Source organism: Cervus canadensis, chromosome 31 (genome assembly GCF_019320065.1).
Source record: "Cervus canadensis isolate Bull #8, Minnesota chromosome 31, ASM1932006v1, whole genome shotgun sequence".
NCBI lineage: Eukaryota > Metazoa > Chordata > Mammalia > Artiodactyla > Cervidae > Cervus > Cervus canadensis.
The window spans coordinates 24,707,569-24,722,027 of record NC_057416.1 but is presented as its reverse complement, the minus strand read 5'-3'; the positions used below and the strand labels follow the sequence as shown (position 1 = coordinate 24,722,027).

At 43.2% G+C, this 14,459-nt stretch overlaps 1 protein-coding gene across 3 annotated transcripts in view; it reads right to left on the bottom strand.

The window, feature by feature from the left end:
- The window catches only part of RBPMS (RNA binding protein, mRNA processing factor), a 198,420-nt gene that overhangs the window by 70,781 nt on the left and 113,180 nt on the right, over nucleotides 1-14,459 (bottom strand). For all 3 annotated transcript variants that reach the window (XM_043454307.1, XM_043454308.1, XM_043454306.1), the window contains exon 5: nucleotides 7,595-7,745. In XM_043454307.1, the coding sequence (XP_043310242.1) occupies nucleotides 7,595-7,745 (151 nt within the window). The remainder of the gene's footprint in view (nucleotides 1-7,594; nucleotides 7,746-14,459) is intronic.

Here is a 14,459-nt window from a genome sequence, read left to right as displayed (position 1 = left end):
CTTTAGAGCCAATTAGATTAAAACTGAGCTGTGTGAATCTGGGGAAGTTACTCAAACTTTTAGCGCTTCAGTCTCCTTAGCTGGAAAATAAGTATTTTACACACAGTTCTTAAGGGTATGTATAGCATAGTTGCTCAATAAACATTTGTTCCCTCTTGTCCCATCATTTTCTTTTTTCAATTTTTTGGCCATGCCTCACTGCATGTGGGTCTTAGTTCCCAAACCAGGGATTGAACCCACACCCCCTACATTGGAAGTACAGAGTTTTATCCACTGGACCACCAGGGAAGTCCCTGTCATCCATTTAATAAAAGCAACAAAGGTCCATCCAGTCAAAGCTATGGTTTTTCCAGTAGTTATGTATGGATGTGGGAGTTGGACTATAAAGAAAGCTGAGCACCAAAGAATTGATGCTTCTGAACTGTGGTGTTGGAGAAGACTCTTGAGAGTCCCTTGGACTGCAAGGAGATTCAACCAGTCCATCCTAAAGGAAATAAGTCCTGAGTATTCATTGGAAGGACTGATGCTGAAGCTCCAATACTTTGGAAGAACCGACTCATTTGAAAAGACCCTGATGCTGGGAAAGATTGGGGGCAGGAGGAGAAGGGGACGACAGAGGATGAGATGGCTGGATGGCATCACCGAGTCGATGGACATGAGTTTGAGTAAACTCTGGGAGTTGGTGATGGACAGGGAGGCCTGGCGTGCTGCAGTCCATGGGGTCACAAAGGGCTGGACACAGCTGAGTGACTAAACTGACTGATGGATCATTCAATCAACCTCCCGAATTCCAGCAGCCCAGAAGCTTTCTGGACTCACTTGAGACATCAGATAAAGAGCCAAACAGACACATCTTCTCCCACTCCTCTGGTTCTAGCAAGGTATCTGTGCCACCTGAGCGCACAGTGCCCAATGGCAAGCACAATACAGAGAGAAGCGTGGGGAGAACCAGATTAAATGTCCCTGCCAGGCCATTTAATCTCACTGGGCATTGGAACTTTGTTCTAAAGGGGTGAATGAAACGATTTTGAAATTCAAAAACCAGACAGAGATACACTATCATCATATGCACGCAAAAGGCACCTTAGGGTGACTGCCTCAGGCTGGTAGAATTGTACCGACTTCTTTCCTTCTATTTTCCTGGACTGCCTAAAAATGTTTTTCCTCTGAGAAGCATGTAGAATTTTTTATCATCAGAAAGGAAGAAAATGATCTGCATGATGAAACACAAAAATGCAAGGAAGTTGCTTTTCAGAGTTAAAAAAAAAAAAAAAATCTTGCCTTCCTCCCCAAACAACACCTGTCTTCCTTCCCTTGCTGCCCTCCGCCCAGTTTGACCAGGTCTTCCTCAGGTCCAGTTGGCATCATTCTTGGTGGTCCCCCCTTGAGGACAAGAGGCACGGGCCCCACAGCATCGGGTCCTGGCGGCACTCAGCACGTTTTCAGAGCAAGGGTGGGGACTGTAAGGTCACCTGTGAGCCCTCCAGGGGCACACACTGCACGATGCCCTGGAAAACGCAGGCACCCAGGCTGCGTTCCCCTGGGGACAGGGAGCTTCAGACCAGGCCCCAAAAGACCTCTCGTCCACAGAGATGAAGGTGAAGAGATTTCATATCTGCTGACTGTTCTCCCTGGGACGGCACTTGCCATGTACTTTGAAGATTTTTCTGACCTTTCACAGGATCTCTTTAGACGTCAGACAGAAAACTCACTTCCTGACGGCTGGGGTGAGTATAGGACGGATGAGAAATTCCAGTGATGTGCCGAGAAAACTAGGCGGTGGTCTGATTATTCACCAAACGGTTATGTGCTTACAGTGTGTTTCAAAGCATCAAGCTGAGAGAGCACTGGCTTTCTGTGAGGGGAGGGGACACGGCAGGGGCAAGGGTCAGGGAAAAGAGGGTATGAGTAGTGAAGAGAACTTAATTTTACAATTTCTTGCTCAGCTGGTGATTCTCAAAAATGATCACACAAGGAGCTTTAAAAATTACAGCACATAAATCCTAGACCAGACCCATGGATATCTGAATCCTGGACTACAGGAGTCTGAAGATTCCCTGGAGAAGGAAATGGCAACCCACTCTGGTCCTCTTGCCTGGAAAATTACATTGACTGAGGAGCCTGCTAGGCTACAGTCCATGGGGTTGCAAAGAGTCGGACATGACTGAGCGAGTTCACTTTCTAGAGCCTTTTGGTATTTGCTCCAAAGACCTGAAAGAGGACTGTCTGACCTGAGGAAGGGCTCTGTGACGTGTTGGTTGCCTCCATCTTTAACAGCACTGCTATAATGCGGTATGCAACAGTATAAACAGACCAAGCAAGAGCACTTATCCGATTCAGTCCAATATGCACTGTGACAAAATTTACCCAACTAGACACCTGAACTACGTGCAGCATTATTATATCCCAATCATACTCATTAACATGAAGAATTTTTAAAGTTCCCTATGAAAAAGCAGAAAATGAAATCTGTACATCTTAAAAAATTCCAAGGACTTCCATGGTGGCCCAGTGGTTAAGACTCCGTGCTCCCAGTGCTGGGGGTCTGGGTTCTCTCCTTGGTCAGGGCACTAGATCCCACATGCCACAGCTAAGACTCAGGATGGCCAAATTTTAAAAATTCTACATATTTTTCCAGGTGCTAGGATACGGAATATACAAAAACTATAGGTCTCACAGCAAGAGATAAAAGGCACAGAAACATAGATTCTTCTCTGCACATATTAACAGTCACTGAACACGATGTGGCCCCCTCTTCTGACGTGCACATTTGTCAATTAATTTAATCCTCATAACCGTTTATGTGTAAGCACTGTCATTTTACAGGTGAGAAAACTGAAGTACAGAGAAATTAAGTAATTAGACCCAAGTTATAAAATGAGTGAGCTGACAAACCAGAATTTAAATCCAGGCTCTATCACTTGATGGACTAGACTGCTCAAGTTGCTGTAACAGAATATTACAGACGGGGTGGCTTAAATATTGTTTAAGACGAATTTCCTCGTAATTCTGAGGCTAGACGTCCAGGATCGAGGTGTGGGTAGGTTCAGCTTCTCCCGAGGCCTCGGTCCTTAGCTGGCAGCATCCTCACATCCGCCTTTCCTCCGTGTGAGCCATCCCTTTTATCTCTTTTTCTTCTTATAAGGCCACCAGTCATATGATGAGGGTCCACCCTAAGGGCCTCACTTTTTAATCACCTTGATATTATTTCCAAATATGGTTCCATGTGAAAGCAACCCTCAACTGGGGGTTGGGACTTTGACATACAGATTTGGGGGAGAGGGCACACATTAATTCCAAACATCTGATGACTATGGAACCTCAAGAAAGTTACTGGACCTTCCCAGGAGGCAGTTTCTTCAACTGCCAAACAGTGCTATTGAGAATCAAACGAGGTAATTAATGTAAAATGCCTAGCAGAGTGTCTGACACACAGTATCATCATTTTACAGAGGAAGGAAACAAATCTCCAGAAGGTGACTTGCCCTGTGTTCATCTCTGAAGTGAACTTCTTACACTACACAACACTATCTTCCTCCATCACCAAATGCATCACCTAGCACAATTTCATGGAATTTATACACTTCATACATCTCTTGATTTTCTGCTTTGTCACAGTATTTTTCTTTCTTTTTAAGATTTTGTTTGATGGGGACCATCTTGAAAAATCTTCATTGAATCTGTTGCAACATTGCCTCTGTTCTGGAGTTTTGGGTCACGAGGCATGAGGGATCTTAGCTCCTAGACCAGAGATCAAATCGGCACCCCCAGCAATGGAAGGCGAAGTCTTAGCCACTGGTCCATGAGGGAGGTCCCTCACAGTAATTTTGTTTATTACATAAATGCAAGTAAAAGAAGGAGAAGCTCATATAAAAATTTATCGAAGGAAGCAGACTACTTTCCTGGGATTAGATGCAAATTTCATTCATCTTTTCTCCTAATTTGGAAAGGCAACTGGCTATAGCCACATAGAGATGACACCTCAGAAGATAAATACCTATATTTAGCTCTCAGGGGGAAAAAAAACTCAACTTTTTAAAAAAAATTAAGATTATCCTTTACATTTGCCTAGTATTCTGCATATAATACATCTATTGAATCCTCAACACCATCTTATAATAGAGTTTTATTTAGCTCTCATAATAATCATGTGAATGATTATTCATGGGTATTATTCCCATTTTTCAGCCAAGGCGAGGCAACAGAAGCATAGCAAGGTTAATAGTTTTTCTTTAAGTTCCAAAATTTGGGTTTCTCATCCTTCATGCTTGGCACAGAGCAGGCACCCAGCAAATAAGGCAGTCTGATTTGGGGACATTTAAACTAAGCTGTAATGTAAGCTCTCTTTTATACCCTTGACATGTGCCAAGTGTCCTAACAACTCTGATCACCACCAACCCTTTGGATTGACAGCTCTTTTAAGGCAAAAATCACAGTCCCCTTCCTCTCTGTGTCAAGCACACCTGGTGCTCATTTAGGTTCAACAGATACTTGAGAAATGAGAGGTCAAACACATATTTGTTTGTATAATCAAATCACATTCTTCCTTGAGTGCTGGCAGTGGGTATTTTTCAGCCACCACTATATAAAAAACATCAACAAAAAGAAGCATTTAGGGTTTTCCGGTGGCTCAGAGGTGAAAAATAGAGCTGACAATGCCGGGGTACATGGGTTCGATCCCTGGGTCAGGAAGATCTCACATGCAGCAGAACAACTAAGCTCATGTACCACAACTACCGAGCCTGTGCTCTAGAACCTGGGAGCTGCAAGTACTGAAGCCTCTGCACCCTACATCCCGAGCTACACCACAAGAGAAGCCACTGCAACAAGAAGTCTGTGCACTACAACCAACACCCAGCGCAACCAAAAACAAACAAAATCAATGCTTTCGAACTGTGGTGCTGGAGAAGACTTTTGAAAGTCCCATAGACAGCAAGGAGATCCAACCAGACAATCCTAAAGCAAATCAACCCTGAGTCCTCATTGGAACAACTGAGGCTGAAGCTCCAATACTCTGGCCACCTGAGTTGACTAACTCATTAGAAAAGACCCTGATGCTGGGAAAGATAGAGGGCAGGAGGAGAAGAGGATGTCCGAGGATGAGATGGTTGGATAACATCACCGACTCAACGGACATGAACTTGGGCAAACTCCAGGAGACGGTGAAGGACAGAGAGGCCTGGCATGGCTCCACGAAGAGTCAAACACGATGTAGCAACTGGACAACTGTGTGTGCGTATGTGCGTGTGGCATTTATAAAATCTCTCTCATGGTCTGCAACAGAGAAGCCTACAGGCCTTTCCCAAATCCCAAATGCAGTGATTCCATAAGTCTACTCTTGGTTGGCAAATAAATTCACCACCTCTAGCACCAATTACAGGCACAATGCAATTGAATTCGCCAGGGCAGAACCACTGTCCCATTCTTAGTCTGTAGAGTGCTTTGGGGCAAACAACCATTTTGCACAAGTTACAGAAAAGCTCCCAATTTCCAGAGGGAACTGAAATGGATGATAAGGTCAGTCTGAGTGGCCAGTGTAACTGCTGTCTGTCAAGGTCTCTACATCATAAAGAGGAGCTCTATTAAGAGAAATCACGCTAATTTGCTTTCTTAAGAATAGACTATAGTGTTTTTTTTTTTTTTCTAAAGCTTCCAGTTTGTTTCCCATAAGGTGCCAGGCAAGTTTTGACCCTGCCATGGAAACTATCTGACCGCTTCTGAGCGGTTCTGTACGCAGGCAAGGCAGGGAGCCAGGGCTGGCCAGAGCAGTGCTTAAACCTCTGCCCTCAGCCTTCCTGAACTTCAGCGCCTCGTGTGTGGACATCCGGATTATGCATCTTTTTGTTTTCATGGACCCTATTGTGAACCAGCTATCACCTCTTTGACTAACTACTTCGCAGAGATGTTGTAAGAAATTTAGAAAAAAAAAAAAAAAACAGAACAAAACAACAACATCCCAAACTCTCAGAAAGAAAAACATTCAATAAAGAACTAAAAGGATAAAGTATTGTCACCATTTTTACACTTTCTGTCTGAATCAAGCTTTTCAAAGTACTCTGAGATCTGGTGCAGTTTCACTAGGAAAGTGAAGAGTTACTGTAGGTTCTCTTTTCTAAGTAAAGGTATCCTACAAATACTCTCTTCTGATGCCTTAAAGAGAGAGGACATTTCAGAAAGAAATGAAGAGGCATACAAATGGAATAATTCTGCAAATAGCCAAATTAAAAAATATGAAATTTATCCACGTCTCATCACTAATACTTACTAGATATATGGAATATACAAAGCACTGGGCTACATGCTATTAATGACACATAATTAGCATTAATAAGAAATATCTATATCCTCCTTTCATGTAACTGCACCCTAAGATAAAACTTCTGTTTAATTTTCCCAAATAAACAAAGGTTTTGAGTTTCCCTAGGACATGGAAGAACAAAATATATATGTATTTTTCTCTACTAGGATTTCCTGGATTCATAGAAAAACTGTCCAATACACTGAGGGAGAAACTCTTCTTTTATCTACCAGTTTCCACTGATAAGGAGCAGCTTTTCAAGAATGACTGAGCTACAGAATGACTGTAATTTCCACAACAACCTGATTAAATCTGACATGCACAAGACAGGGAGAGAGAACCCCTGCGCCCTTCAATTCCAATAAGAAAAGTTGAAGCAGACCGTCAGAGAAAGCAGGAAGAAGATCCAGATCATGTGGCTTGGGAAAAAGGTCAAGAACCAGAGGGCAGAAAGATTCCAAGGAACACCAAGCACGTGGGATTCCCTGAGGCCCTGCCATATTCAATCCCACAGGGTCATGCACTAATAGGACAAGTGAAGGCGTATCGCACGCCTCGCCCCTTCTACTGATTGAGTTTGACAAAGAAAATTAAGACAACCTTTTCAAGTTATTCCATCAAAGGCAGAAATCGTAGCCAGGGCATTAGGCTCATTAGGAGGGGGTAAAAGACTTGTTTGGCAATTAGTCAGTGTCTTTTTACCCAATTCACTTAAAACAGGAAGCCCTGAATTTCCTTAAAGCGTTGCTCTTATTGATTTGTTAGAACTGACTGTTCTACAATATAAATTCTTTGTGTATGTTTACTCCCCCTGACTAGATTTATGGCCAAACTGTTCTCAAAAATAGAACGAACTTCTTATGATCTGCTTCTTTCAAGTTTCACATTGTATTTTCCCAAAGCCACAGAGCTGATAATCTTCAAAAAATGAAATAAAGGGAATGCCGAGAACCAGCCCTCATGGTCCAAGGATGGGAAATAAATAAGGATTTCGACCCCAAGGCAAAGAGGGCATACTCACAGTAAGGTCAAGATCATATATTTAGGAAGCCTATAGCACTTAAAACTAAGCTGTGTAGTCACAGTTCTCATCGAGCCGAACCATCTTTTGGGACAGCCAGTCATGAATAAGACTGCTGTCTTTGGAATTCAGACAGCAAGAACAGGCAGCCTCTTCTCAGAAATGGAAAATGACACTCAGCCAGCTCTGGGTCCCGTGGTGTAATCTCACATGAAGGAAGCACTTGAACAATTCTCCCCCCGCCCCCCCACCAAGTGAAAAGGAGGTCAACTTACATGGCTCTCTGGCAATGAACTGAGGTACAGTGTTGGGCAGAGGAGTACTAGGGTTTGGAGTCCCTACTAGTTTGTTCTTGGCCATCTTCGTGTTTGCCTTAGCAAACTCTAGTCGTAGCGTTTGCGGAATTTCAGGATCGAAGCGGATGCCCTTCAAAAATAAAGAACAAATGGAAGATGTTTTCATTTCCTTAGACTCAAACCGGAATGGTGACAAAATAAACATACCAGTCAACCCAGCCTATCAGGGAAAAAAAAAGTCAGCAAGAGCACTCATTCTCACTGCTTATACAGAATACATGAAAACCCGTGATACAACATGTCCACAAAGTCAAGGGGATTTAGTTTACTCTATCAAAAATTTAATTTAGTTGCATGGTTTTCCAACTATTCCTTTTCTTTTTGGACTACACTATCAGGTTCAGGTTGTTTTTTGTTTTTTTTTAATGTGGACCATTTTTAAAATCTTTCTTGAATTTGTTGCAATGTTGCTTCTGCTTTATGTTTTGGTGTTTTTGGCCAAGAGGCATGTGGGATCTTAGCTTCCTGACCAGAAATTGAACCTGCAGCCCCCTGCACTGGAAGGCAAAGTCTCAACCACTAAATCACCAGGGAATTCCCTCAGGTTCAAATTTTAAATCTGGACCAACAAATTCCTAGCATGGCTAAAAACTAATTAATGCCTACCAATGAGAATGAATTAATGTAAAGCCCTGTGCAACACTGGAAATTCTAATACCAAAAATCATTAAGAAGGATCTGACCAGTGTTTAAAACAATATAATTCTTCAACGCTTTAGTTTCATCACCTCTAGAGGGGGAAAATTCCCATCTTTTCCCAACTGGAGAACTTTCATGCTGATGATACATGTGCTCTGAATTACTAAGTAGACAAGAACTAAACAGTTTTAAGATTTCAATATAACTAGTATCATTTCATTCCAGTTAGCTTCCAGACTGATAAATTTAGATCAATGTCTTGATGTGTTAAGGTCCTGATTTTGACTATAGCTGGCTCATTAGCTACATGGATGGACAGACAACAGATCACCGGGCCAAAGAGAGGCTAGCAATTTCTACCCTTCACTCTATTATTACAGTTTACCTACACAAAACATATTCAACAAAATAAGTCACACACTATAAAATACAAGATTTTTTTTTGGATGTAGACCATTTTTAAACTCTTTACTGAATTTGTTACAATATTGTGTTTTTTATATTTTCGATTTTTTGGCCACAAGGCATGTTGGAACTGAGCTCCCTGACCAGAAATCTAACATGCAACCCTCAAGCACTGCAAAGCGAAGTCTTAACCACTGGACTGCCAGGGAAGTCCCTATGAAATACAAGATTTAGGACAAGATAAGTCTGTTCTGAAATCTCCCCACCCCATCATTCAAGAAGGTCTCTAGTACTGAGCATACTGCGTCATCTCATGAGATCTATGATTAATGCTATGGAATCTGGACCCCAATAACGGTATGAAAAAGACACCCCAGTATAATATGGTGTATACTGGTGTGTTCAGAACAGACTTAGGCATCCTGTTTGTATGGCATGTTCTGGAAAAGGAGTGAGTTCTGAAAATAAACACAGGTTTTCAGTTCAGCACCCGCATAAGCCTGCAGGTTCCAAAGCCCCTTTCTTCATTTAATTAGCTTGAATTAAAGAGCAATTTCCACCAGTAATTAGGAAGAGTCTCTAATTCTGCAGACCAGCATGAACAACTTGAACTTCACAGGCTCAGCTCCAAAGACGGGAGGAAGAGCTGTGACTTCATGGTAACAGCAATAAGAAAAATGAAGGGAGATGAGGGGGTCAGAAGTTCTCGGGGAGGCACCACAGAAGCCATAAAGCCCCGACCCACAGATGTCCCAAAGTGGGTGGAATTTCCTTCTGAGCCTGATCAACACACTTTCTCAGAAGAAACCAATTGCAGGAGCAAGCAGGGTGGAGTGAACAAGGAATCCTCTTGGGCAGCCCTAACCAATGACGAAAACAAAAAAGGGGGCAGCTGTATGAAACGTAAAAAGCAATTCTTTTTAACTGCCCTTAGTTTTTGTCTTAATTGGGGAAACCTCAGGACTGTCGTGCCGAAAATGTATATACGGGGAAAAAGACAAGGCAGCATGCGGAAGTCATGTTTGCTTCCAACCACCTCCACGGAGAGCATCTCCCTCCATCAGAGCTGGTTTAACAACAGAGTAAAGATGTCCAAATACGGATCTGAAGAGCTGTGGTCTTTGCTGGGAAACAAGCACAGCTCCCCGCTGTCAAAGGTGTGTCGTGGAAGGGCCTGCATATTCGTCTCACGCTGCATCCAACCGCACATAGAAAAAACGTGCTCTCAATTTCAGAGTGTCCTCCTTGGCGCGTAACTCCATCATCCTTCTGCAAAGAAGCACCTGTCCTCACCCTGAGCCCACATCACTGTGAGCAGCGTGGGAAGAGCCTCCTGGTCAGGGGTCCTCTGGAGTTTCTAGTCCCTGAGAGGAGGCTCTCCATCTGCATTCGATTTCTCAGTCCTTTTCCTGATGCGCCTGAGTTGACTGAGGCTCTTACACAACCTGGTCTCGTGACTCAGGTCCTAAAACATGCTTGAGTGGCCCCAACTCCTCACCCCAACTCTTCATACTCCTCCTCCCTGTGAGCTAAAATAACACCACCATCATGTTCCAAATCAAAGTTCCAGCTCCTTATTGAAAAAAAAAAAGCTCAGAAGTTAAAATGACCTAATTTGTTTGGCAGCTTATTCAGAGGCCGGAGGCTTAGAATACAAGCCACATTCCTCTAACATCTTTAGCAGCAATACCATATTTGGTAATCAATATCCTGCTCAGCTCAGTTGCTATCCAGAGGGATTAGCCAAGCCAAAAACATTTGAAATGTGAAAGGATGAAGAGGAGGCAGAGGGAGGCAGGGATGAGGGGAACATGTAAGTGAGGAGGAAGAGAGAAGAGGAGAAAGATGAAAAAGAGGAAGGCAGATAAAGAAGAAGACATGGGAAAAAAAAAAGACCTCCTTGTGCTTTTAATTAAAGCCTATTAAGATTATTCTCTGGCTACAGTGACTTCAACATTAAACGCTATCAGGGTAAGATTACTACTAAATAAAAAGAGGGAATCTATGACTTTCAAAATCAACTTTTCCTTTATTGTCTAAAATTGACCAAAACCCTTCTGACAAGTGAATAGAAACCTTTTCTCTTCCAACTGTAAACGGTGTCCAGAAAGGACAGTTTCTGGATATCAGGATGATACCAGTTTGAGAAGTTATTCAGAAGCAACCCAACCTGACTGGCTATAGGGACAGCCAACAACCTCTCCAAGATGGCCTAACACACTCTGAACAAAGCAACACAGGTTCGCTGGGATCTACAAAGGGGAACTCCCTACCCAAGGGGCCAGGAAGTATCCTTAGTAGTCTACAGCTGCTCAGTCGTGTCCAAGTCTTTGTGACCCAATGAGCTGCTTGCGACATGCCAGGCTTCCCTGTCCTTCACTAACTCCCAGAGTTTGCTCAAACTCATGTCCGTTGAGTCGATGATGCCATTCAACCATCTCGTCCTCGGTCTCCCTCTTCTCCTCCAGCCTTCAATCTTTCCCAGCATCAAGGTGTTTTCCAGTGAGTCGGCTCTTTGCATCACGTGGCCAAAGTATTGCAACTTCAGCTTTAGCATCAGTCCTTCCAGTGAATATTCAGGGTTGATTTCCTTTAGGATTTAGCAGTCTACTAAATAACACCAAAGATTGTTATCAGGGCACTTGCAAATCCATAAGCCTATGTGTTACCGACTAAATGTCTGTGTTCTTTCAAAATTCACGCTGAAGCCCTAACTCTCAACATGATGCATTCAGAGGGAGGGCCCCTATGAAGGGATTAGTGCCCTTGAGAGAAGAGGAAGAGACATGTGAGCTAGCTCTCTCCAAGAGCACCCACCGAGGAAAGGCCACGTGAGGACACAGTGAGGAGGTAGCAGTCTGCAAGCCAGAAGCAGGATCCTCACCAGATACTGACTCTGCTGGCAGCTTGATCTTGGACTTCCTAGCTTCCAGAACTGAGAGAATTAATGTTGTTTACACCACCTTGTCTGTGCTATTTTGTTATGGCAGCCAGAGCTAAGATACCTTAATAACACGGTTTTGTTTCTTGCACGACAGTTCCTAAAATAGGTCACAGTACTCCTTCTGAACTTTCTCTGCAGTCTCATCCAGATGAATCTCCTCTTCTCCACCAGCCCCAGCCCCAAGCCCACCACTCCCCTCACTACAAGTGACTCAACCCATAGGAACAGTTTTAGTCAACCATCTGTGTTGATGTATGTGATTACTAGAAGTCTTAACAATTCAATCTCAAAAGCAACAAACAGCAATTAGAGACTGGAAGGAAAATTCAAACTCCGCATTTGCAAACAGTAATGCTCTACACTCCCTTTGTTGAGGCAGTTGCAAAATATCTTTTTGCCCCTTCTCTTTCTCCTCAAATGAAAGGTTAAAATTATCTGTAAATAGAAAATCTTGAAAAAAGAATTTTCAGAATTGTAAACTTAGACCCCCTTAATGAAAATCTGTGTTTCTTATTTACATTGAATTTAGATTCTAAGCAAGCTACAGAGCTTCAAAATGCCATTTTATGGCTCTATGGACTATATCAAAGGCTGGCGTCTCAGAAGGACAAGGGAAGAGCTAGTATATAAGAAAACACAAGAAAATGGCAAACTGACAGGACATCACAGAATCCTGAAGACCCAAGCCTACAGAAATCTAGAGAGAATCACTGGAAATGGGCTGTAGCTCTTCCGTGTCTTTCTGGAAGACCGGATGGAAAAGCTATTAATTAATGTGCTGCAAAACTTGTATCGTATCCCAAGTTGCTCTTGTGTTCTTCTAGGTGTTGCAATTCTGGTTTCTTAGGCACAGTGGCTGTGCTGGAACAATTTACTGGCGGCAAATCATGGGTTTGGAATCATGATTATTCTGAAAATAAAGGTTCAACATCATTCCAACCCTTTAGCAGTGTCACTGGTATTAATGTCATCTCGCAAGAGTAGAATAAATATTAGTCAGAAGTTTATTCATTGAATAATGGAAGGAAAAAGGAAAGAGAGGGGCTATTCCAGAATGATTAAAATATCCTTAGAGGCCTAGCCTCATATGCAATGTTTGGTCCTTGACTGAACAAACCAGATATGAAAGACTTCTCGTGGGAATATGAAAAAAGCTCAATACAGGATGAGCATTAGGTGGTATTTGGGAACTGTCAATTTTATGAGGCATGATAATATCATAATGTAGGAAAATGTCTTTAGATTTTCTTGTGATGGCAAGGATATTTTTCTTGTGCATATTTTAAATTTATTTTTAAATTGGAATATAATAGCTTTACAGTCGTATTAGTTGCCGCTGTATAGCTACATGAATTCAGCTGTAAGTATACAAATATCGCCCCCCCCCCCCAACCCCTGCCTTGAGCCTCCACCCCATCCCTCATCCTGTCCCTCTTGGTCATCACAGAGCACTGAGATCCCTGGGCTATACAGGCAGCTTCCCAATAGCTATCTCTTTTACACATGGTAGCATATATCTGTCAATCTGTATCTCCCAATTTGTCCTGTCTTTAGTTTTTGGTACTGAAATACAAAGAATAATGAAAACGTGACAAAATGTCCTAACAGCAAGTATTTTACTTTAGAATAGTTAGGGGGAAAAAATGGAAGCAAATCCAACAAAATATTAACTTGGTATATACTCTGATGGGTTTGTGGAAGTTCATTACTATACTCGATTATCTTTTGGTATGCTTGAAATTTCATAAAAGTAAAAACAAAACAGATTTAAGCCAGCACATAGCACTTCTGCGTGCTAGAGACACAAGAATCAGTGAAGTCCCTGCCTTGAGGAGTTCAGAGGACACACTCTGGTGGAGGAGCTGGACAGGTGAACTAATGGTTAGGTTAAGAGACAAATATGAGGTTTAGAACTCCACAGGAAACACAGCCAAGGCCCGGAGTGACTGACGACCAGGAAGGCATCACAGAGGAAGAGCCGAGATGTACCAGGTGGTCCAGGAAAGAGCCCAGCAAAGTCCTGGGAGGCAGGATGTGGGGCGGGTGTGGATGCGCTGTGTGCAAGCAGCTGCTCGTGTCCTCAGCCGTCTCCGACTCTCTGCGACCCCATGGACTGCAGCCTGCCAGGCTCCTCTGTCCATGAGATTTTCTAGGTAAGAATACTGGTGTGGGCTGCCATTTCCTCCTCCAGGGGCTCACCGGAACCCAGGGGTAGAACCTGGGTCTCCTGCATCCCCTGAATTGGCAGGCAGACTCTTTCCCACCAAGCCTCTAGGGAGCAGGGGAGGTTGGTAGATGACTGTATAAACACGGGGATGAGATCATCAGAACCTTTTAGGTCCTGGATGAGGACTCTGGAATATCTGCATGGCTGAGCCGCTAAAAATGTTTTAAACTGGGGAGACAGTATGATCGGATTTAGGTAGTAGAGCGTGATCCTCAAATGTGAGCGGTTATCAGAATCATCTGGAAGACTTCCTAGACACAGAGTGTTGAGCCCCCCTCCAGAGTTTCTGGTTCAGTAGGTCTGGGATGAGACTTGAGAGTCTGAATTTGTACCAAGTCTCCAGGCTGATGCTAACAACGCTCATGTAGGGACCCCATCTGAGAATCACTGCAGTGGAGGGTACTCCAGGGGTGGAAGGGTGGCTAGACTTAAGAAAGAGACTGAAACAGACCAGATGTGAAGCAGTTAGAACAGCCTGAGAAGGCAGCTGGGATCACGGCTCTGCTAGCCCTTCAGTCCCCTAAGAACAGCTGACTATTAAAGGGACAGATGCTTCACACAGTGACCAA